Source organism: Stigmatopora nigra, chromosome 13 (assembly GCF_051989575.1).
Source record: "Stigmatopora nigra isolate UIUO_SnigA chromosome 13, RoL_Snig_1.1, whole genome shotgun sequence".
In the NCBI taxonomy this organism is placed as follows: domain Eukaryota; kingdom Metazoa; phylum Chordata; class Actinopteri; order Syngnathiformes; family Syngnathidae; genus Stigmatopora; species Stigmatopora nigra.
Window position 1 is genome coordinate 2165968 of NC_135520.1, and position 25336 is coordinate 2191303.

The following is a 25336-nucleotide window of genomic DNA, read 5'->3' on the forward strand; positions in this document are numbered from 1 at the left end:
TTCTCCATTTCTCCAAGGTACTCTGATTTCGAACATACATGCTAGGCTAATTATATACTAAATCATCCCTATCTATAATTAGTTATCCATCTCCTTGTGTCATGCAATTAGCTGGGTAGTTAGCTATGAAAGACTCTAGCACCCCTTGTGAACCTTGTGAGGATAAGCGCTATTTAAACTGCTTCATGACTAGTATTTCTGCTGACTCAGGGTTAGATGATCATTGTAGGTGCTTAGCTTTTGCATTGTTGATGCTATTATTGACTTGTCCTTGCTGTTGTTGTTGTTGTTGTTATTGTTGTTGTTGTGTACACAGCACCCCCACGCTCACCCAAAGTGTGACAGGAGAGCGAGACGATAATAATGTCCGCCAGTAGCACGTCACAAGCGGCGGGGGTATGAATTGAGGCGGAGGGCGGCACGTGGAAAACATTTTTCTCGCAGCGCCGGGCAGCACACCATCCAGAAGACCCCTCCTTCCTTTCACATGATCATATTCTTCTTAAAAAAGGATGGAATGGAAGTTCAGGTACGGTAAGAAAACTTTTCCAGGCTTCGGAAAGTATGGAGGTGGCTTCAATTGTATATTTTTTTAGGGAGGGGGTGGTAAACTGAGGATATTTTCAAGAGGGGGTTAAAAACTCTTCAAAGCGGCGCTGTGGAAACGGAGCGTGGGTTTGCATGCATATTTAATGTGAGTGGGCAGTGATGTTTTTTTTTTTTTTTTTGAAAGATTGTGGAGCAATAGAAGGAGGGAGAAGAAAGAGCTAGTCAGTGGGAAAAAATAGCTTACATGGATGTTTTTGAATCCAAAAAATCATTGGAATGGCTTTAAAGATGCGAATTTCATTGGAAGAAGGTGAACTTTAGTATAAGAGTGGTTCTCAACTGCTGGAATAAAGCGTTTATTCCGAGCAGGAAGTGGAACGGCGGCACGTTTTCACTCTGCAGTAGCCGTGGTCCTCCTCATCCTCACCATCATCATCATCATCAGGTGTATGTCGAGACTTCTTTTGGAGCACCACAGAAGAAGAAGCTTTTGCAGCGTGTTGAATGAGGAAGAATCCAGCGGGACCACCGGCTGCTCTTTTCCCCCCAGTCCGTTAGCTCGGGGGTAGGGGGGCGGGTTTCTTACGCCGACTGGAGCGTCTCCTTGGCTGGGGGTGGGGGGGACTGAAATGGGAGCCGGTGTACGTCCGCTTCGAGAAAGATGGAGCGCTTTTTCTTCTTCGTTCTCGGCTGTTTTGGCGTCTGGGGGGTCTCGGCGGGTAAGTTTATGATGGTTAATTGGGTTAGCGTAGCCGTGAGTGTGTGGTATTTGACGGTTGTCGGGAAGGATGGATGGATAGATGGATGGATGGATGGATGGGTGGGGGGTTATGTTATGGGGAAAACGGGTTTTATTGTGTTTGGAACCTGTGGGAAAGCATTGGATTGACATTTTTGAGAGTAAAGAGAATTTGCACCAATTGTGGACTGCATTTTGATGGCCTATAGCTTCAATGGGCTTTATAGGAAGCGTAAATGACGTTTATATAGATATGATATATGATATATAGTGTGTGTTTGTGGGTGTGTGAGCTTACAGTGGCGTGTCCCAGATACGCTGTTTGTAAAAGCGATGCAAAATTGAGTAAAAGATGGATTGAGTTGGTTTGTTAGGTTTCAATTCTATTGACTATTCTTTAATGTTTGACTTTGTCAGGAAATGATGCAAATAAAAGTGCAAATGTTGGAATATTAATAGTAGTTGTAGGGAAGAGCTGTCACCACCACTACAGAGAAATAAATTCAGTTTTCTGTAAGAAATGCATTGTCTATCAATAAGTTATGTTTACTAACTGCCTGTTACCTGACAGAAAAAAAATATATACTATTTGTACTAAAATGTTATAGTATTGACAGGCACATTAACTTGGGCATATTTTATATTTTCAAAAAAAGTCTTCTTGTGTGGAATTGGCATGTTTCCATATTGCAAATAGGCTGATTGAAGTCTCTAAATCACATGGTGTTAAAGTGGCGGCCCGGGGGCCAAATCTGGCCCGCCACATCATTTTGTGCGGCCCGAGAGTGTAAATGGGTGCGGACTTTCTGTTTTAGGATCAAATTAAAATGAAGAGTATAGATGTATATTAAATGTCCTGATTTTCCTCCTTTCAAATCAATAATTGTAATTTTTTTAATCATTTTTTTGTGTTTTTAGTTCAAAAAATCATTTTGTAAAATCTAAAAATATATTTAAAAAAGCTAAAGTAAACATTGTTTTAGATCTATAAAACATGGGAATATTCAGGGATTTTAATCCAGTTCTTTTAATCCATTTATAAAAAAAATATCTGAATATTATATCTAAAGTGGTCTGAAATTAACGTAATTTTAGGGTACTTACAGGTTATTTCTTGCTGTAGATTTTAGATCCTTTCTAAATGTTTTTTGGTGGAATTTCCAGGCAGTTTCTTGTGCACTGTTTATTTTCCACTGGTTTTGTTGCATTCCAAGATGACTTCTTGCTGCTTTTGGGCCATTTTACAGTTCTTTGTCAACTCACTGACTGCTTTTTTAACTGCAAAAGACACACACAAAAAAAGAAAACAATAAGACAAAATTCAAAAAAAAAATGCTCGCACTCAACCACAAATGTGCATTTGGTGTAAATATTTTTATTTATCTATAGGCGCTTCACTTGATGTTTTTGTTGTTGTTATTACGACATTGAAAATGTCTTTCTCTCTTTCTAAGCAATGTTTATTGGTTTTTGTCCGTTTAGGAGACAGAGGTCAATGATGTACAAAATGTCCATGACAAAATATTTGGATTTAACTGGCTCATAAATAGCGTAAAAGCGAGGGTGGTGATTTTTTTGGGGGGGAAACAACAAGCAAGCACTTCAAAGTCTAAGAACGGTTGATGTAATAACCCTGAGTGGGGGTCTGCCTACAGCGAGTGGGAGTGTGACTGTAATATTTACACCGTGCTGACGTCTTTATGGCGTCTTTGTTTATGGTGACTCGTAAACAGCTGGTTGAACCTGGGAAAGGAGAGCTAATGTTTCCATTTAAAATGGAAATTGACTCCCTAACTCTCAATGAGTCTATAAATCCTCACGGGCAATTTTCCTTGGACTGTTTCCCCAAAAGTAGGACCAAAAAAAAAACAAAAAAAAAACAATTAATCATTCAACCGATTTGAAGGTGGAAGAACAGAGCCAAAATGGCTTCAGGCTTTTGTTTTTCTTTTTGTAAAGGGTTCAATTAAAGTAGTCTTGAAAGCCTGAGGATAGATTTTTGTTCCACATGCTTTGTACAGGTGAAGGAGGGTATTGTAGTTCTGGTCTCTGTCCTGGTCCTGGTCCTGATCCTGGTCCTGGTCTATATTATATTCTTGGATTTTTTTACCCATTTTGGGCTCCTTCCATTGAGGATCCTCTTCACATATTGTTTTTTTTTTCAATCTTTGGATTCCAGTCTCCAAAAAACAGAATTTTTTAAAGTCTTCTTTGGTTTTTCTCAAGATTTCATTGGCTAGCCGGATATCGTCATCTGAGTTTGACCTAAAATGGCGAGTAACCACCTCCAGTGCCACTTGTACTTCGGAAATGAATTGGTTCCTGAAGTGGTTTCATAACTTGGATTTTTTTTTGTAAGTAGACAGGCAGAGGGTCCTTGTTATACTACCAAAAAAACCTCTTGAAAAAGATCCAAATCTACTAAATTTGTATGAAAGAAGAAGAAAATAAATAAAACTAACAAAATATGCACATAAACACAAGTCAAAATGAACAAAAAACCAAAGAACTGAACCTAACTTGAATTTCTTTGGTATATTTTCCCATTGAAGCTTTTCGAAACCTTAATATTTTGTAAATAGAGAAAAGTATGACTATAAATTAATAAAGGATTAAACATGTAAGCGCTCAGTAAACATTTAGTTAGACAAATTGAAGCTTTTTAGAGTCGGAATAGTTTAGTGTTGGGAGTAAAAAAATGAATATTTTTCCCATTTTTTTTGTCAAAATCGTGGATCTAAAACCGAACCCCTTGACGTCATCTCGTCCTTAGCATAACTTAGATCTCCCCTCCCTCCGCCGTAGCCGTTAATTACCGCCCGCCGAGCTCAATCAAAGCAGAGAAGAGATAAGAGGCCATTTTGAAAATGTCCTTTCAAATTCCCACAAAGCCCGTTTGTAACATTTGCCAGACATTCCGCTCACATAAAAAAAAAAAGCTTTCCCTGAGTTGCCGCTTCACTGAGGCGGACATAAATGGAGTTATGACCTTGCACTTGAGCGCTATGCTATGATCTGATGCTAACTTGTCAGTCAGTTGTCCGTCACGATATTTAAACTTAGCTTGAATAATGCAGTTCAGCACAAATAATGAATGACTCAGGCCTGCTGTATCTTAGGGCTTTTATAGACTTGCTTACTATTCCACATTAGCGTTTAGAGGTCCACTAGGGGGGGTCCGATTTAGCCAATGAGGTGGTTCTGTCTGTCAGGGACTTTGTAGCTCATTTACGCTGTAGATATAGAATTAAATGGACTGATTTTTGTAGAGAAAAACTCTTGATGATCTTTGCGAGGTGGTATACAAACTATATTTTCCGGGAGTGCACTTTATGTGACTTGTGTCTCTTGGGAGATTTAATTGGATTCATATTGATGGATGTCCGCGTTAATGTGGCCACTTGTTCCCTTCTATCATGTACGCAACCCCCTTGCTCATAAACCTGTCAGTATGTAACTCAAGGGAGAACGACCCAGTTAAAAAAGGAAGAGTGTCTACCTATTTTGTACAGGATTGCAGTCGGGTAAAATTAAAAAAAATCGGGTATTTATGATACATTGAACGTCTGTCCAAAACTATGATCATTCGGTTCAAATTGATTTGATGTCGGTTATTGGTTAATGACAGCAAATGAGTGAATGGTTGCAAGGTACAGAGTAAGCTAGAAGTGTAAAAATGTATAATAGTAAATAAAAATAAAATCGATATATACATATATATGCCAATATATGCAGCAGGCGGGAGAAACCTAGAATAAGTTGTAAAGACTTGTACAAAAATTTTTTTTGTTATATATAATCAACTAGAGAGGAACTATTTTCACTATGCAGTAAATACAATGAATATATAAATATATATATATATATATATATATATATATATATATATATATATATATATATATATATATATATATATATATATATATATATATATATATATATGTATATGTATATGTATATGTATATGTATATGTATATGTATATGTATATGTATATATATATATATATATATATATATATATATATATATATATATATATATATATATATATATATATATATATATATATATATATATATATATATATATATATATATATATATATATATATATATATATATATATATATATATATATATATATATATATATATATATATATATATATATATATATATATATATATATATATATATATATATATATATATATATATATATATATATATATATATATATATATATATATATATATATATATATATATATATATATATATATATATATATATATATATATATATATATATATATATATATATATATATATATATATATATATATATATATATATATATATATATATATATATATATACATATATATATATATACATATACATATATATACATATACATATATATATATATACATATACATATATATATACATATATATATATATATATATATATATATATATATATATATATATATATATATATATATATATATATATATATATATATATATATATATATATATATATATATATATATATATATATATATATATATATATATATATATATATATATATATATATATATATATATATATATATTTATATATATAATGTGCATATATATATACACATTATATTCCAATATTCCTGAATATATATACACACATTATATTTCAATATTCTCACATTACAGTCTTTTGATATAGTTACAGCTATAATATTTAACAAATATACACAGTTTGATAATAGTACTAGTATTTCTATATAGGCGCAAAAACATATCTATTGTGATAGAAATAACGGGAATGATCCTATTTTGCAGTTTTTAGTTTATCTAACATTTATTTACACTAACCGCGATATTTGAGGGATCACTGTATACATTGTGTGTGTAATTGTATGTGTGCACCAAGGTCTGTTTTGACACACGTAAAGGCAATCTCTTAGCCATAAAACCTTGATGGTTCAATCATGGCACATTAAATATAGATGAGGCAAGCGGCCTTTTGCACTGGATGTGTGTCAAAGCCCAAAGCGACTACTACACAACACGCACGCTCAATAACAAGCTAGCAAGAGGAAATTAGCCGGCGCGTAAAACAATATTCACAACCATCAACTTGGGGCCGAAATTATTGCTTCAATTTTCACGACTCTTTTTGGCGAGCACTCCATCTTGATGATATATTAAACATATTTATTGTCAATTTCCTTCTACAGAAATGCTCATATTTGCCATCACCTGAAGTGATTACTCTAATTTGGGTTGTTACTTTTCTAACAAATCACAACAGGGGGTGCTGGAGCCTATCCCCAGCTAAGTAAAAGATCTCAAAGTAAAATATTGAATGGACCTAGCTTGGGTTTGTTTTATTAAAACTTTGGAAAGGGACATTGGAACTGACATTTTTATTATTAAGGCTTCCAGCGGCAATATTTCTGGCAGTCGTGCGTTGCTTTTGGATGAGAGAGAGAGAGAAGAAAAGAAATAAATATAAAATCTACAGGGGGGCGATAGTGAATCTACAGAGTTGGCCTTTAATATTCCATGGAGTCCCCGTTGGAGTGGCGCTCCCCGGGAGGACTCAAAGGTTAACTCGCCGTGTGTCTTTCCAGATGAGAGCACCAAATAGACAGAATGAAAGAGCCTAATAATGTGTTTGATCTGGGACTTAGATCGCTTCACCATACGGTACAAATACTAGTAAGTTAAGTATAAAGTAAAGTACAGTGTTACCTCTACTTACGAAATTCAGCTTGTATTTTTTCAAAATAAAAGCATATTGTACATTTTTATCAGAATTACATATAAAAATGATTTAAGTATCCCAATTGTGTATGAAATATAAATGCAGATTCAAGTATATATGCAAAAAAGATTAGAAAATTTTCACGACTATAAGGCGCACTTATGCTTTAAATGATGATTATAATGCAGCCCTATTGTTGTTTACCATCAGAAATGTGATGGAGTTTACAGCAGACAACAATCAAAGCTGAAAAAAAACAAGTATTTTTCTTGTCTTTTAACAGATACCCTGTCCCCCCCTATCAACGTTAGCATCAATGCGCTGAAGGCTAACTCTGCTCTGGTGACATGGGACATCCCCGAGGGAGAGCCGGTCATTGGCTTTGCCATCACGCAGCAGGTGATTCAAATGCAAGATAGGAAATTGCCTGACACATTCTACTTTTAACATATGTTTGTTTCCTGAGAAATTTGCCATAGAATTTGCATTATAAATCAGTTCCAAGTGTTTTTTAAAAGGTCTAGCGGGCCATGTTGAAGGAGGTCGGGGGCCAGATCTGGCCCTCGGGCCTTGAGTTTGACACCCATGGTTTAGCCAGACAATCCCAGTATGGTAAAGTAGGTGTGTTTCCCAAATGTTGCAATTATTTTTTATTTAATATATATATATAATCAATGTGTAGTAGAATTTTTAAACTGTTTATGTGTGTGTGTGTGTGTGGGTTAATCTACTCCAAAATTCTCTTGTGTTATGTATCGACAGAAAAAAGCAGTGCGTATGCTCCGATTCATCCAGGAAGTGAACACCACCACGCACTCCTGTGCATTATGGGATTTAGAGGAGGGAACGGACTACATTGTTCACGTCCAATCCATCAGTATGTTCGGAACCAGTCCGCAAAGCGAACCGTTACACTTCCGAACGCCAAAGGAGGCAGAGACTCGGGCTTCTAAGGATAAAGGTAAAAACCCTGAAGCCGTGGAAAAGTGCTTTTTTTGGACCGTCGATATAGGGCCGGTTTTGGCTATGGGCAATGAAGGCCAGCGCACAGGGTGCAATCTATTTGGGGGGTGCATGAGAAAAACACAAGTCAACAACTTTAAATTATGAGCTCCAAGAACTTAACTATTGTGAGGCCCAAAAATGAAATTCCCTGACAAGTGCCTTTATATGTATTGCCTTCTTACTCTCACAGACGAAGTAACGATGGAGGAGGTGGGCCAAAATAACCAATTGAGAGCAGGGGAACTCATCATCATTGTGGTGGTGCTCATAATGTGGGCAGGTAAGTTAAAAATAGACTACACATTTATAGAGATTCACCAAAAAAATCTTAAGTGATATACAGTAATACCTCTACTTACAAAATGCAGAACTTGGATTTTTCATAAAAAATAAAGCAGTATTTTGTTTTGTAAATTCCCTAATTTGTCCCACATGCCCTTTAGAAGTGTCCTAATTTTGTATGAAAAATGTTTTCGTATATTGGAACAGTGTTTTGCCTGAAAATGTTGTAAGTAGAAGCATTTGTAAGTAGAAGCATTCATAAGTAGAGGTCTCACTGTAAATCAACATCTTCTCCAGTCAAATGTCCCTTTCCTCTTTCTAGGCGTGATAGCGCTTTTCTGCCGGCAGTATGACATCATCAAAGACAACGAGCCCAACAACAACAAGGATAAAGCCAAAAACTCATCAGAATGCAGTACTCCCGAACACCCGACGGGGGGGCTCTTGCGCAGTAAGGTATAAACGACATAGATAAGTAGTCAACATAGATAAAGTAGTCAACATAAATAAGTAGTCAACATAGATAAGTAGTCAACTTGAATAAGTGGTCATATAATTAAGTAGGTAGAAAAGTGACTAAAAAGATGGAAAGTAAAGTCAGCTGAGATAAGCTCCGGCACCCCATGACCCTAGACAAGCGGTGAACAACTGACTAAATCCAGTACAATGGCATCCTCCTTCTCAATGTTATATTCCCAAGAATTTAATGCCTAAATTGTCAGTCAACAAGTAAAATATAACTATTTAAAATTAAAATCTTAACCACACCAAACTAAGCCCCACCCCCTTCTCTCCCCTCCAGCTCTCCAAGAACAACAATAGACAGCCGTCAGTCAACATCATTGAAGTGTGACCAACTTCTCCCCGCAATGGAAACTTGGCGGCCTTTTTTTTTGGGCAAAACACGCTCGCCAAGGGTGCTTAAGCCTCCTTCCGAGCAATCGGCCGGCCTAAAAAGACCACCGAGGAGCTGCCGCAATGAGAATTGAGCAGATCGGCCATGTTTGACAAGCAAGGTGCCGCGTGGGAGGCTCGGATCGGGGCCAAGCGGTCCTGGCGGAGGACTTGGCGGCGATAAAGCAACCCGCGGGACAAAAAGCGGACCTTTTCATCCGCTCTCCCACTTTCTTTTCTGTCTTTAATTGCCTCCTGATTTGTGTGGCGTCCTCAACTGCGTCTAAATACTCGGCGGCGGTGGGATTTAATCCCATTTTCTAGATCAGGGGTGTCGCTAGGGGGTCCGGTTTGAGCTTGTTCTGCCTGACAGGCGCTTTGTTCTTCATTTACGCTGTACATACAGAATAAAATGCATTCATTTTTTGCACACAGATGCCGAAAAAACGCCATTTACAGCCAATGAGTGAATGAGAAACCTTCAAAATGCCCCAAAACCAACAGAAAATATCGAATATGCCCTAAAATGAGCAAAAAAACAGGCTAATGAATTAGCTTGGCTAAAAATCAAAACAACGTTTCTGTTTTTTGAGGTACTTTTTAAACCTCATCAGGCGACCAGTCGCGTTTCTCGTTTTAGGAAATCCAACGTGAACCTGACAGGGGGAGGAGCTAATAAAAAATAGTTTGATGAGTGATGGATATCTTGGCATTCTGGGTAAAAAAAAAAGGACTTGACCCAGGTGTGCCTGATTTAAATAATGAATTTGAACAGACGTTTTGGATTGGTCTCCAAAGAAGTGGCCTTTGTAGAGACACTAGTGAAGATTCCTTGAGCAATAAATACTGAAAGTGGAGATGAGAGAAGATCGGACTACAGGCATGCTATGTTTTTTGACATATTACTTATTAAATGGTAAAAAGAAAGTGTTATATCATAAAAACTTTTGACATGAAAATATTTCATCGAGGTTTAAGGGCTTGTCATGAATATTTTCAATTCAAAATGGTATCAATAAAATAAAGAGAAGGTTGCAAAAAAATGAGCCAATATTGAAAAAGACAGCAATCAGGTATGAAGCAGCCATATTGTATATCAATACTTAATCCATATTTTGATTTCTTTTCCTACTAATAATATATTCTCACATTAGTATCGGAGTATATTTGTTCATATTTGAAACTCACTATATTCTATTTCAGTAAGTTTGTTAGAGTGGTTAGAAAAATGTGACTTTTAATTCCGAATAATAATAACGGAAGTTTTATGTTGTGCTAGTGTGACAGTTTTGATTTTACACAATAATTTATATACTGTATCAATTTAGTATTTGGCTTGAGCAGTTAGCATTTCTTAATATCATAAAACTGTCTAGAAATAATTTTAGCATTGAGACCCATCATTGAAAGAGCTTTTTTTGATAAAATAAAACTGCTTTATTAAACCCAACTCAATTATATTAATGGTATAAATTTGCTTAATGAGGGCTAGCATGGTTTAATGAAGTATTGTGCACAAGGTTACACAATTTCAATGATGAGCTAAACAATGTATTCTGACTTGTGTTTGCTTCAAATAAAAAAGTATCAAATATTTTCTCCACAATAAGTGTCTGGGCTCCTGAATGCACAAGAATTTTGATAGTGTAATGATAAAAATATTATGGTTTTGTAGCGCCCCCTACAGATATGAGCGCTCACTGTATATATACAGAAATAACTGACAGTTAATAGGATACTATGTATACTTACATACATGCTGTTTATACAGGGGGAAAAAGGTATATATATAATTATATATGTATCCTAATAGTAGTAGTAGTATTAATCGCAGTATAGTAGTATCCTTCTATAAAATGTGTCAATTAAAATTCATTAAAAAAGCTTATATGTAGTATTATGCAATTATTTTGTATTAAAGTATAATGTATTTTACCATAATGGTCTCTTTATTGTCTAATAATTAAATTTTAGCATGAGTATGCGTAATATTGTTTTATTAATCTTTCAAGATATTATATATATATAGTCATTATTTATTTATGTTGCAGTTTTATTTCATAATCCCCTTTTCTACACTTTATTTTATGTTGTAATTATAGCCGTATTTAAAAATTTGAACAGCAAGTGTGTATTTCTGATGATCAAAATGTAATTTATGTGTTTTAATTCATTTTAGAATAGTATATGTATTTCATATATGTACAGTAAGTACTTTAGAAGGGACATGCAATTTCAGTCGTCTGCCAATAGAGGGCAGTTCACATCCAAATGTTAATTAAAAGACGTTTTTAAACATGCATTTATGTATCGATTCCCATGGATCTTGTGATATTATGAATTTGATTGAACTGCCCGTTTATTTCTTTTAAGTTTATGCGTCAAAAAGCGTTAAGAGTTGAAGTTGTGAGTTTGAGGAACACCCCCAATTGACAAGGTGTGGCTGGCTGAATGACCTGCCACTTTTACTTTTAGTCTTCCATTCACTTCATCCACGCTCCACGAAGCCCCTCCGGTGGAATAATTGTGCTCTTATTAATTATTAAATTGGGGACGAGTCGACGAGTCTTGTAAGTTTTTGCTCCCTGGCATCGATCCTGTTGATCATGGTAAAGTAAACAAATATCTGTGCTAGCTTAAATTGGACATGGTAGCACCAGGCTAATGTGGTCACTATGAAGTACTACTTTTTGCCCCAAAAAATAAGTTTTATGCTTGAGTTTCAACTTTCAAATTTAACCAAATGTGTTACTAACATTATTTTCTCCACCATTTCAAGTAATCATGACGATCAGAGTATTCTTTTAGTCATAAACATGAAAAAAAATATGATAAAATCCCCTAATGTGATCTGACCTAAGCAAAGGGTGACGTTGTTGTTTTTGGATATTTAAGAACGTCATTGAATATTAAACAGGTAATTTTAGTTAATTAAAATATTGCAATTATGCCAGAAAATTGTGTAGAATATTGTTGATGGATATGGGAGCATTGATCATCTTAGTGATATTGTATGATTATATTAAAAATATTATTGTTCTTTAAATAAAGCATTTGAACACATTGGCTGCCATTGACAGCAATGGACGTCCAAATATTTGAATAAACTTAATGTCTACCACTGAAATTTTTATTTTAATTCAATGTAGAATGATTAACTCACAATTCCACACATTTTTTCTAGGAATTACAGTCACGGGTGCCTATTAATTTGCCTAATTGATCAATAAAATGTAATTATTTCGCTTAAACCTCTCTTAACAGACAAGGTGGGAAAACAAGATGGAGTCCAACATCTCCACAAGAGCACTTCAGCCTTTATCGGCAATTGCCTTTGGAAACAACTCAAATTCTTTCAACAATCTGAAAATTACAATTGTCAACAATGGCGCCACCAAGCGGGAAGTGGAAAATATCAATCCCCAAAGCGTCAATCAGACTCCGGCAAAGAAACTATTCCGTCCAATGACGTCAACACCAAGAGAAGATGCTTTCCTAGCTTACGGCACCCCTCCTGGAGCCCAATACTCGCCTATTTTGCATGCTCGTGTTTCAGGGTTCGCTAAAAGGCCTCTTGAAAAACCCCAAAGTTCTGATCCTGACGTTAAAGACGAGGATAACGGTTATTTTTCGTTATTTTTCACACCGGTTGACTCCCGTTCCAATAGAAAGAAGATCCATTCGACGTCTAAAATTTCTTTTCTGGGTTCCCCTGGAGAATTGTTGGGCGCAGATCTAAAAATAGAGCAGAATCCCGATGTCTTGCTTTTACAGTCTTCCACCAAGTCCATTTTGGAATGTGTGAGTGGGAATGAAATGTACAATAAAGTGGAGCCAAGTAAGACGGAACATCTTCCCGATTGTGACGACAACTTGGTCAACAGTTTAAAGGTTCCAGTAAGAAATGGAGGAACTGATGTATGGATCAAATTGCATTGGATTGTGCATTATCTGATGTTCATTTTCTTTTAAGGGCGAGTCTACAGTTCAGGTTGTCAATCAAGGCACTTCCAGCAGTCAACAAGCTGCATCCCATCAAGATCTCGGCACAAAGCGGTTACCAGTATCTATTCCCAGTACCAGGAAAGACTCCACTGCTGCCAGGTTAGTACCAACCGGAAAATTTCAGTTTTTTGGGGTACTTTTTACACTTCATTGAAGCAGAACGTTCGGCGACGGGTCCAATGTACTTAGATATTAAACAGTACTTAGATATTAAACAGTACTTGGATATTAAACAGTACTTGGATATTAAACAGTACTTGGATATTAAACAGTACTTGGATATTAGACAGTACTTAGATATGAAACAGTACTTAGATATGAAACAGTACTTAGATATGAAACAGTACTTAGATATTAAACAGTACTTAGTACTTTGCCATTTTTTTTTAGGGCCATGGCATTCAAAACCGAGGAAAACTGGGAACTGGAAAAAAAGATGTACATCCAATCGGTTCAAAATCATATCCATCAAGGAGCCAATCCCTATGGAGGTAATATAGCCACAAAAGAAAAAAATGAAGGCAATATTGTCTGTAACGGGTCAAAAGAGAACAAATTTTGGGACATTTTCTATTGGTTTTGAACATGGGCTGTATATTTGACACCCCTGGTCTAGTAAACAGGATAATTTTTCAAACTGACGCAGTGTAGATGGCGTATATGGGACAGAAGTACCACAATGTTACTTTGAGTACTTTTTTCTAACAGTGCTGATGTCTTTTGCAAAGATGCTGTAAGCGAAGTTTGGCATCTGATGAGGAAAGTGGGGTGCGATTCTTCCGGGAAACCATGGCAACATCCTTCTGACCTCACACACAGGTACGAATCGTTTGGGTTTAACTCTTGGCATGGACGATATTAAAGAAAAATGTTTGTTTTTCAGGAAGTACAGAGCAGAAAACATGCACCGGGCTAAAGTTTCTTTAACCGAATGGTTTCAGAAGCAAACCACAGACAAGCGCTTTGAAAAGGTGGAGAAAATATTTTAGAGATGATGAGCTTTTTATTGTAACGATATTATGATGGCTCTTAAAACATTTGCATGTTTTTACTGGTTTGCACTAGGATTCTAAATAATGCATTTACGTGTATTTTTGTTTGTTTTCAAATACCAAATGTTTGCAGTGTGTTTTTAGTGTTTGCTTATGGATTTTTTGGTAGAAATTCATATTTAGCTTAAGCATTTTGATCCTTGTGCAAATTTTACGGAATTTCAAACCGTTATTGTCATTTTATTCTAACAATATTATGATGACTCTTAAGACATTTGCATGTGTTTACTGGTTTGCACCAAGTTTCTAAATAATGCATTTGTGTTTTTTTGTTTGTTTGTTTTCAAATACCAAATGTTTGCAGTGTTTTTTTATGGTTTGCTGTGTTCAAGCATGTTTATAGATTTTTTGGTAGAAATACATTCAGCTTTGTTCAATTTTACTTAATTTCAAACCATAATTGTTACATTGTGCTTGAAGTACTTTGATTGTATTTGCTGTTAGTGTAATAATGACAATGGCGTTTAAGTTGGATGTACATTTAAGGTCTAATTTTTTGGTAGGCCATTCTCATTTTCTTAACCATTTTGGATTGCCAAAATAAATGTTCGGATTTGATTATGATATTAAACCAAAATGGTATTTTATTGGTAATAAAGGTTGTCGCTTTAATTGCGGTCTGGATGGACAATATAATGTAAAATATATTAGAATACTGTATTTTAGACAGTCCATTATATGCCCACTTATGAAAATAATAAAACCTAATTAAACTTTCAAAATAAGATGGTATTTCAATACTGTAACAAATTAACATATGCACTTTGAAAATTAATTCTAAATAAGTACCCAAAATAAAACTAAAGTATGACCACCTAAAATATATCAAAATAAATGAACAAATATGGAATACTCTTTATATATATATGTATATATATATAATTGTAAATATGCACACTTCAATGATCATCCAACAATTCTGTGGTAAACTTCATATGATCAATTTAAGCAGCTATATAAATGCTACAGGCATGTCAATAATAAAAAAATGACTCCACAGTTCAAAGTATGGATGACATAAATAACTTTGACGTAAAATTCCCTTTACATGAAAGATGTGCTTTAAACACGGATACATCATGCACAGTGCAAAAATATATTTTGCATGTGGGGGGGTGAGTGAAGGGGAGATTGTCATTATTTCTACTTTTTCCACACACACTTAAACATCCCATTCATACTATTTATTAAAGCTTGCATTGCCCAACCAAAATACACACAGGGTAATAACTCCATTTTTTGCCCAATATGAGTAAATATTGGCATTTTGATGACTTTAATCATCGAGTGAAACCTTAACTGTTGTAATAAACTCGAGTATAAGTCCTGTCACCCCACAATCTCCATGATGAATAAACAAAAATAAACAAAAGAGGGAAAAATAATAATAAATCAAGCGCAATACTTCTAGTAAACGGGTAACGAGACGTAAAAGAGATACACTGAGCTGTAACAAACAAGGACCGACTGCATTTTTACGGGGGAAAAAATGGATTCCTATTGCTTTGGCGTTTCGAGTGCAAAGCCTTTTCGCGTCAACCTCTTCCGACGGAGGAGATGCGGAGTCTGAGACTTCGGGGGGGTGGGGAAAGTAGGGGGTGAAAATCCCACCCATGTGGTCTTGGTCTTTTTTTTCCCCCTTGCTGGTGTCTACGTAGGCTTTTTTTGATTAGAACCCCGGGGAGTTTTTTTGTGCTGGGAAGTCTGTGTCTTCCTGGTCCCATTTTCCCGGGGACAGGCACTCGTCAGTTGAGAAATCCTGAGGGTTTACCCCAATGTCCAAGACCTGGGGGTTAGTGCGAGACTCAGCGAGTCTGGGAAGGGACACAATAAGAAAAGAAAATTGAAAATAAAGGAGTCCAAAGAGTTGAAGAGGCTTTTGAATGTCGATAAATGGATATGAAGATGGACTGGAGACCAGTTAAATTATGAGGCTTTTTTGTGTCTGGGTGGAATAGCCCAAGAAAAAATGAAGTATGAGAAATGAGTTTTGGTGGTTGGACTACGGTTCTGGGCGGAGTCTTAATTATGGAGATCCGGACAAACGAGTAGGGGGGGACAATGAGGTGGTTTTCACAAAAATAGTTATGGATCGTTACCTGAACAGGATTCAAAGCTATCCAGACTGCGGCTGGAAAGGGGCAAGTGTCAAAGGTCAGGTAAGAGTTCAAAAGAAATCACCCAAATTGTCCAGTTTTACCTGCTTTTAATTGCTTGCTAAGGTAAATAGCAGCAAGTCAAGTTTGATCCAAGTCAGGGACATATTTCTGTCCAGAGACACTGTTTTTTTGTATAAAAGGAGGACCAGGTTTTGTTTTTTGGACAAAAAAAATGGTCTTGAAGTGGCAAAGGGGCTCCAGTAAGTATATATGTACTATATAAATTAAAAAAAAACTCGCATTGACCAAAGTTCTCCAAAAGGCAGGGAATGTAGCTGACATTTATCTTGTTTTTGAAATATTGATTGTTCAGTAATAGTAAGAGTATCCTTACCTCATTGGCTGCAATTTATGTCTACTTATAAGATCATTTCAATTCACATTATAAGGCTAAAACAAGTCATATTAACACGAGTACCACTAAAAATGCTCAAGGTATTTAGAGTACTTAGTAATCCTACAGTTTAAATATAATATTAAAATCCTCCTTCTTACCTTGAGAAAGCCTCATCCAGACCATCCTCGAGCTCCTGAAAGACAGAATTATGATGAGTTTTTCTCTTAATCTGAGCATAGTTGATAAAAGTGGATAAAAAAATATATTCTCCATTATTACATCTCATAATTCTGTTATCAATTCAATGCAATAAGTAATTTGTGTCTTTTGTCTTTATGGTGGCTCAAACTAATGTTTCAACCTGTCATTTAAAAAAAAATGGACTGTTATTATGTGCTATATACACTTTAAACTGTTTCTTTCCTATTTATAAGCAGTTTTGCATCAAAGCTGGTTAGCACTAAAAGGAGAAAATTCTTTAATGAAGGTCATAAGTTGTCCAAACATCCAACATCATCAACATATTGACAAAGAACCTGTAGGGAAAAAAAATAACCTTCCAGAAGGACAACCATCTCTGCATCTAACTAATCAGGCATGTATGTGAACAGATGGGAGGCACTCCCGAGTAAAAAGGGAGGTGGCAGGGTGGCGACCGTTCAATCAAAGGCACCTCCTAGTGACAGACAAAAAGTTTGGGGTCTGCAGAATAAAACTGTTATTCACTTTAGTATCTCCAGGGACCAGAAAAATGAATTCTTTCCATTTTAAAATAAGGCTGTGGAAGATAAATAGGTATTTTTCTTCTCTGATCGCCAATTTAAGTTTCCCTTCTCGTGTTTATCATAAAAAAAATAGCATAAACGTAGTGTTATGGTCTCACCCATACTGTATTGTTGTTTTCCGTGGGATGATTATCCACCGTAAAGGGATTCAAATCTGTTTGTATTGTTCCTGAGTGGACCAAGGTTAAATTGTCTCCTTCTGCCAAATCTAAAAGTTGTGTTGGAGCCACTTCTGCAAAATAAAACCAACAAAAAAGGACAATGTCACATATTTGCTGCAAGTATTCTATGCCAAAACATATTGAATTGCATCCCATCAAGATAAACAAACCACATTTATGGATCCTATTGCTGCTAGATTACATTTCCCCTTTAAAAAGCATCTAATATATCTCAGTCAGATTGCCATCTGTGCATAATGTGAGCATAAAGTAAACTAACAGTACCCTATGGCTGGATTGACCTGTAATTAGATGTACTCGCCTGGTGATTAATGTGCGTCAATTAAGTGTGTCAAGCCTGATTTTGAAGATGCTTTAAGCTAATGGCAACTCAAAACAGTTAAAAGTTTTTTTTAAACAGAAAGCACCATTTCTACTGCACTTATCTGGGCTGACTATCAGTTTACAGGCAAAACCAGCAAAGCTAAGTTAGCTAATGCTACTACTAAACTCCACATGCACTACTATAGGGCGGCAAAGCTTCAAGCTAAGTTTATTTATTTAAATAATCTTCCTAAGACTTGACATATGTCATAAAAATGAGAATTATACTGTATTTGGTGCTTACAATCCAAGTAAAATCTAGATATCTCTAGTCTAATAAGTAAATATCTGCATTTGAAAGCATTATGGATTGTAGACCTGTAATGTCAATGACAAAATACATACTTTATGACAAAGGATGAAAAGGCATGTAATATTTGATATATTTAGAGTGACAGGGAAAGGACATGTGCATACACATGAATGGATAAGCAGCCATTGTGCCATTGGCAGTGGCTTTTTCAGCCAACGATGCCTTTAAGGACGTCAAGCTTAAATAGATGTCAATAGCTTTCACTTGACAATGCGAAAGAGAAGAAGCATCCCTCTCAACAATGAGGTCACAGGAAAAATATCAGTATAAAAACTCGTTTTAGCTTGTATAACACTCAATAGGTATTACATGCATTGAAGCTTTAATGTCATTTTCAAGTGACCTTTGACCTAAACGCAAGTCAACCTTGTGCAAGTGTTGGAATTTAGTTGTCGGGTGAGGTGACTGACCTCCTGTCAGGCTGCCGAGACTCGTCGAGCCGCCAGTTTTGGTGCTGTTGACTCCTTCGCCGTCTGGCCCCGCCTTGGCTCTTTTCTCCTTTTCTGCGGGGGGTGACAACATAGTAGTGTAAAGGGAATATTCATGGATTTTAATCCAGTTCATTTAATCAATTTATTCCAAAAAATCTAAATATTATATCTAAAAAAAATCAAGTTTACATTAAAGTCTAATACCCTTAATTTATATTATGAGCCTTTGTATTATCAAGTACTCAGAGGCCCCTCCCCCTTAGTTGTCACGGCCTAGTTCTTCTCTATGAGAATTTGCCATTGACATTCATTGGTTAAAAGACAAAAACAACAACACAAAGGAAATCCGCCCATTTATCATTGGGCTCTCGGCACTAGTGGAAGGGGAAGGAAGCATGCATACCTTCCTTGGAAGACTGCCAGAATTCAAACGCCACTCTGAAAGCCTGTGCCACGGTTAGAGTTACTGCTTGCGCCTGCATGAGAAGAAAATGATAAGTATTACATAACTCAAAGGCTTCCCATCCACAGCATGGCTATTAAAGTAGTGTTCTGACAGAGAACATGTGACCATTGCTAACAAAATAGACACTTTAGAAGAGGAGGATGGGTCATTGTGACATGTTTATTTAGCTGCAGGGTAATGTAGCCTTTTGGCAAATTTGAGGGGAAGGAAGTAGTGGGTGTGGTTGACTTGTTTGAAGACCTCCAAATATAGATAGTGTGGATTATTTACCACTTTTCTCTTGGTGCAGAGGAAGGCATGGCACTCGAGCGTCTCGTTGTGTTGGCTCTGGACGATGTAGGCAAAGACTTTGTCGTGCATCTTATCGGCTGTACAATAGGATATTCTGAAAACAAACACAGGCAATTTAAGGACTGAGGAAAGCACCAATTAGATCGCAATGTTAGCCTAGATATGCATTTTTTTGGTGCAATCTACGAATGGGTTTTCTTTAACTGATCCGTCGGATTTGAAATGACAAAAATCTATTTGTATCTTGGATATCTTTTATGCTCTTGGGAAATCAAGAGTTGTGAATGTAGGGGTATACAAATTCAAAATCAATAAGCGCTCACGAGAAAAACCCGGTGAGGCAATATGAGATTTAGTGGCAAATGTTTGCAATAGGGGGTTTGGGAAATTGGATGTCTAGTCGTCCGATCAATGCATTTTATTGATCATGCACCTTCCTAGAGAATATTAGGATAGTCCATCTCTAATGGCCGTTTGATGGCTTTCTCCCAGTCAAACTGGATTGGACGCCATGGCAGTGAAATATGATTATTTCTTGCAAGCTTTTACGACAATAGTTTTGAGGTCTACAACTGTCAATGGCAAAGTTAATGGTTATTAATTGAGCTAAATATAAATCACAGTTAATCTTGACATCAAAAGCTGCAAACAAATGAAAAATCAGATGCCAGATTGTCAAAAAGCACTCAAATCAATTTCATCTCAAACGAAGACGGCAGTAAAAAGCAACTTGGAAAAATCCCAACACTGCAGAGAGCAGATTTAATAGAGATAAATGCCATAAAACTGCGCCATTAACATCCAGATAGATTTTCGATGATATACAACCAAGGCTGCTAGGTTAGATTTATACTGCGGATCCAAGCATCCAATTTCAAGTCTAAAATTGTCTGCAGCCATTTTTGGTCCCGCTTTATTCATAGTATAAATAGTATAGAGTATAAATCAAAAAATGAATCAACATTATGTAATTACGAAAATGAGGAAATAAAAATATGGTCCTGCCTCTACTAACAAATGCCCCTACTTACAAATTGCCCCTACTTACAAAATGCCCCTACTTACAAAATGCCCCTACTTACAAAATGCCCCTACTTACAAAATGCCCCTACTTACAAAATGCCCCTACTTACAAAATGCCCCTACTTACAAAATGCCCCTACTTACAAAATGCCCCTACTTACAAAATGCCCCTACTTACAAAATGCCCCTACTTACAAAATGCCCCTACTTACAAATGCCCCTACTTACAAAATGCCCCTACTTACAAATACCCCTACTTACAAATACCCCTACTTAGAAATACCCCTACTTACAAAAAAAAATCAAGTTACAAAAAGCCTCAAAAAGGAAACTGTTGCTTGTAGGAATGGTTGCACGTCACTTTTGTTTTGTGACTCAGCAATCCAGTGACGGATAAGTTCAGGCATGTGATGAAAATTGGCGTTTTCATCTGGGGATGAAGTCAAGCAAAGACTGAAAATATTCAATAACCGAGCCCCGCCTAGTTGACTCACTCACTCACTCATTACAAGACAAGTAAAGACATGGGCGAACTGACCTGTAAATGGAAATATTCTCTATCATCTGGTTGGAGGCACTGTCGTAAAGGATGATTCCACGCGGGGAAACGGTTAGTGTGACTTTCTGTAGCTTTTTTCCACCCGCTCTCGCCTGAATGACAAAAGATGAGACAAAACAATAGGACAAGCGTGAGAAAAATATTCACTCGAGGCAATATAATGAACATGAAGTGACCTGAAAATGCCCCTGAAACTGACAAGAATGGATGTCATAGTGGATTGGATATCTCGTGCTGTCAATGGCCGCTAATGAGTTAAAGGGACACTTTTCTAGTGAAAAATGTGTATCTCACCGTGGCCACTATTCTCTTGACGGCAGCCGCGGACAGCTCTTCTCCTTTGGGTTGTTCAACCATGGTGACCCCCAAGTACTTGAGCTGGAACACCATCCCCTCCAGGAGAGTCTCCCTCGTGTCTGTCCAGTTTTCTGGAAGCTCTGCATAAGACAAACACAATCCAATGTCAAAGTCAAGCTCTATTTCTCTTAGTGAGAAAAGAAAAAAACATGTTAGAAGGGAATTCCAATACGACATAAACATGATAGCATTGACTAAATCATGAACAAATCTTAAATGACTTGTCCTCTTAATTAGCTATGCGTCACTGAACTGCTTTATTGAAAGGATTGTGCAAAATCAGTTGTATTAAAGACCCTATCCCACTGCTATTTGTCTATTCTAGTCAGCGAATATGATTATCTTCTGTAATTACAGAAACAGTCCATGCAGAAAATTGCCTTTTGATGAATTTATTAAAATACGACAGAAAAATAGTCAGTTTTTTCCTTCCTCCGTGTATTGAAATTATTTAATCACATAATTTACATGTGTTTAATTGAGTAGATGCATCTGCTTGTTTTTCTGATTTAGTTTAAATAGGCAGTGTTTTCATTATCTTTTTTAACTGATAGAAACATACTTTTTTGTTCTTTTTTATTCCCATCATAACTAACAAAGACCCTAATTTCCATACAATACAATAGATACATATGTACATTAAAGCATACTTCCTTGGTTCTGAACATTCAGACTGGTCTAAATAACACGGCAAAGTTAATTGCTGGGTGGGTCTGAACTTTTCCAGCTCAAAACGCAAAGACTACAGTACAAATAAATGTATTATCTGGTGCTAAAAGTCCCTGTGGTTTGTTTTTATTAATTCAGTGGCCAACATATTGGGGTTTCAAGACCACATATGGCCAATATGTGTACACATATGGTCGACAGGCTATTTTTTTTTCTCAGTGGGATGGTGAGCCAAGATGTCTATGTTAGTAGGTCAAAACATAGGTAAAATAAGGGCCTGTTGTTCAAGTATTTAATCAGAACAAGCAGTTTTATTATTTAAAATGATTTTTTTGTCAGTGTATCTTTTGGTTCAATGCCAATTCCTATATTAGTGTGTCCATTAATGATTACACCAAGGAAGATATGCTATGATAAGCATTTACTCATGTCTGGGTCAGAGACAGTTTCAAGTTATATATTAATCCTGAACACTTTTTTGGGTTAAAATGTTGAACTATTTTTTGTTACAGTAAGATTTTCGTAAAGTGCCAAATGCCAAATGACAGTTTCTAATGTAAAATGTGATCTAACTACTAGCATTAAATTGTTCCCAAATTATTTTTAATCCTTCAGATATCTCCTAAATTAGAACAATTCCTATCGTGTAATTTCAGTTTCAACATTTATAAGCCTGAGTCTGAGAACAGGATTTATCATGACAAGGCTATTATTTTTTTTTTAAAAACAGCATTTCCCTTCACACACATCTCTAGTGAGCAATGGCCCTATTCAACTCGACTCTAAAACTTGTAAAAAAAATCCCTTTTTTTTTCATTTGAGGGGGATTAGATTAGATTGAGGTCGGATCAACTCGCCAAACTGCCTAAATCCATCTGAGCAGTGAGAGAAAAATAAGCAGGAAACGACAAACATTTCCACACAGTCGACCACAAAGCTATGTGACTGTGTGCAAGGGTCAAATTATGAAATGGAAGGAATAGTTTAAAAGATATAACGGTTAGTAGGAGTTAGAATCCCAGTGAAGATGGATGACAGAGAAGGGAATTTTATTCACTGATAAGGGAAGGCCCACACCCAAACCCACACCAGGGCCTTACTTAATAATTTTGCAAAATTTATGAACACTATGTTAGAAACTGAAAAATAGATTATTAATTTAACACTCGCATGGAGAGAATTAAATAATAATAACATGGATTATTGCACAGGAGCATATTGCATATTACTACCATATTGCTACATGTTCACATCGGATTAGATTAATAAGGATTTGAATGTACTTTAAAAGATTATTTATTCTTTATTTTACCTCAAAATTGTATAAAATAATAATGTATTATAGTTATAATTTTTCCAGGGTTTAGTTGCTAGCATTGACACACATTTAGGTTTTTACATGTAAAATATACTCTACTTACGAAAAATTCAAAGCACAAAACCACTTTTGCGACCAATTAATTTCAAATGTAGACGTACCCCTGCATTTTGAACAAAACAAAAAGACACTCACAATACAAGATCATGGATAAAATACAAAATATACATTTAAATCCATTATTACAACCACTGACGGCTATATACGACAATTTCTCTGAACTGGGAGGGGCTAGTAGCCTCCCAGTTTAAACATATAGTCTATTAGCGCCAATGGCAGTCACCATCAATTATATTAATTATGCAGAACATTATGATTGGGGGTCTTTATGGGGGTCTTTGAGGATCTTCCAGGTCTTCTGGGGCTGCCAAAGCATTGACAAACCAGCACGGTGTCAGACCCCCGTTGTCACTTCATCCCTGCTAAACATGCAAATCATCTTCCATCATCAAAACAATACATTGCACGTGTATCACCTCGTTCAATGCCCCCATCACGTGTGTGGTTTTTAGTGGGGTCACGACGGGGTCATTCCTCTTGTCGTGAACAAATACAAAAAAATGGGTTGTCTTTGTGCAACCATAACCATGAGAATGCCTGCATACACTAAAAATATGATAAACGGCTTCCATGACGATTATATTCCGTAAATAGCAAACCACTAAGCTAAAGAATACTAAGTTAGGGTCATTTTTTAACATAGAAACGTGCATCGCCTAGCAACAGCAGTGGCTAAAATTGCCATAAATACGAGCACTAATTCCCCAGTCTGTTACCTCCATGTTATAAATCTCGGACGCAACGTGGCGGATATAAACGCCGATTTTTACACGGGAAAAAAACATGTTTGGAGAAATACGAAAACGATACTTGACGAATAAGATATTAGCAGTATCATCTTACTGGTTTGCTGATCCCACGGGTGTCCATGATTAGAAATCCAGGGCGCATTTGGACTCAAGTTCATAGCGTTAAATTCACATTTTTCACTTGAAATGGCTGAAGAAGTTTCAAGCGTGTGTTCATTTAGTTCCGGGCTGTCAAATATCTGCCACGTTTACTTTTAAGTTGCCCTAACAAGTGTATACCTGGGGAATGGTAACATTTAGGCACGCACCGGTCAGTGGATGGTTGTCGGTTGCTAGCTTGACGTGTTGCCTAACAAACAAGCACCAGCTGCCGCTTGTTAATCAACGGACGGCTGCGTAGTAGGAAATGAATGTATACTCACTTTTGTGTCTGCCGCCTGACCAGGATTGTTTGGCGATGCTGGGGCTTCGTATTATCGCCCTTCCGGCGGATTTTAACGCGTCCATTGCGCGGTGGAAAAGTGGGGCAAACCCCCGTTAAAATGTACGGAAACACCCGCCTATTTTAAAACAGGGTTCCCCCTGAACTTTTCTCATCTGTTTTTCGTCCTTTCCGTTCGGTTGTTGGATTGACAGTGGATCAACACGCTCGGCCCCCTGGGCGGTGTTACAAATGTAAATTGACCTGATCGTGTGCGTGACGCTGTTTGGAGGAAAAACGTGAGTGGGGAGTTTCGACTGTAGTTTCGTCTATCCCGGACGGGCGGTGCTTGGACTTTGAGGAATGTGCTCGGGCATCCCGGGAGGGCGGTGCTCGGGTTTCCCTTGAAATCCAATTAAGAGCTGTGTGGAAAACGCTCAATTATTTATTTTAGAATGCAAATGCGTAGTTCATATGTATGTCTTTTTAATTC

General features: G+C 36.5%; 3 protein-coding genes across 6 annotated transcripts; 2 read left to right on the forward strand and 1 right to left on the reverse strand.

The window, feature by feature from the left end:
- Positions 1-433: 433 nt before the first annotated feature.
- Positions 434-10837, forward strand: fndc5a (fibronectin type III domain containing 5a). 2 transcript variants are annotated; one of them, XM_077732059.1, is made up of 6 exons: positions 434-529; positions 7346-7461; positions 7825-8023; positions 8258-8347; positions 8672-8805; positions 9152-10837. In XM_077732059.1, exons 3-6 carry the CDS (start codon positions 7840-7842, stop codon positions 9200-9202), a joined length of 459 nt encoding a protein of 152 aa, XP_077588185.1. In that variant the 5' UTR covers positions 434-529; positions 7346-7461; positions 7825-7839; the 3' UTR covers positions 9203-10837. The 2 variants fall into 2 exon arrangements, with proteins under 2 accessions (XP_077588185.1, XP_077588184.1); XM_077732058.1 differs by lacking the exon at positions 434-529 and adding an exon at positions 1133-1268.
- Positions 10838-11659: 822 nt separating this feature from the next.
- Positions 11660-14237, forward strand: kop (askopos). Its single transcript, XM_077731531.1, has 6 exons — positions 11660-11852; positions 12508-13140; positions 13217-13347; positions 13639-13739; positions 13977-14067; positions 14132-14237. Exons 1-6 carry the CDS (start codon positions 11850-11852, stop codon positions 14235-14237), a joined length of 1065 nt encoding a protein of 354 aa, XP_077587657.1. The 5' UTR covers positions 11660-11849.
- A 906-nt stretch (positions 14238-15143) lies between these two features.
- Positions 15144-25125, reverse strand: ldlrap1b (low density lipoprotein receptor adaptor protein 1b). Of its 3 annotated transcripts, XM_077731845.1 has the most exons (10): positions 24845-25125; positions 21504-21646; positions 21189-21301; positions 19607-19721; positions 19274-19346; positions 18850-18942; positions 17680-17813; positions 16955-16989; positions 16400-16431; positions 15144-16114 (listed from the first exon to the last, which is right to left on the reverse strand). In XM_077731845.1, exons 1-10 carry the CDS (start codon positions 24927-24929, stop codon positions 16068-16070), a joined length of 870 nt encoding a protein of 289 aa, XP_077587971.1. In that variant the 5' UTR covers positions 24930-25125; the 3' UTR covers positions 15144-16067. The 3 variants fall into 3 exon arrangements, with proteins under 3 accessions (XP_077587971.1, XP_077587969.1, XP_077587970.1); XM_077731843.1 differs by lacking the exon at positions 16400-16431 and having other exon boundaries at positions 24845-25123; XM_077731844.1 differs by lacking the exons at positions 16400-16431; positions 24845-25125 and adding an exon at positions 24517-24776.
- Positions 25126-25336: the final 211 nt, after the last annotated feature.

Bases quoted from the DNA above. Each gene is read 5' to 3' on its own strand.
- fndc5a (XM_077732058.1), top strand. From the start codon at position 1,211: ATGGAGCGCTTTTTCTTCTTCGTTCTCGGCTGTTTTGGCGTCTGGGGG. The intron at 1,269-7,345 runs GTAAGTTTATGA...GTCTTTTAACAG, and splicing joins CGTCTGGGGGGTCTCGGCGG to ATACCCTGTCCCCCCCTATC. The intron at 7,462-7,824 runs GTGATTCAAATG...ATGTATCGACAG, and splicing joins GCTTTGCCATCACGCAGCAG to AAAAAAGCAGTGCGTATGCT.
- kop (XM_077731531.1), top strand. The intron at 13,141-13,216 runs GTAAGAAATGGA...TTTTCTTTTAAG, and splicing joins TCAACAGTTTAAAGGTTCCA to GGCGAGTCTACAGTTCAGGT. The intron at 14,068-14,131 runs GTACGAATCGTT...TTTGTTTTTCAG, and splicing joins CCTTCTGACCTCACACACAG to GAAGTACAGAGCAGAAAACA.
- ldlrap1b (XM_077731843.1), bottom strand. From the start codon at position 24,929: ATGGACGCGTTAAAATCCGCCGGAAGGGCGATAATACGAAGCCCCAGC. The intron at 19,722-21,188 runs GTCAGTTCGCCC...GTTTGTTTTCAG, and splicing joins GAGAATATTTCCATTTACAG to AATATCCTATTGTACAGCCG. The intron at 19,347-19,606 runs GTAAATAATCCA...CTTCTCATGCAG, and splicing joins TCTGCACCAAGAGAAAAGTG to GCGCAAGCAGTAACTCTAAC.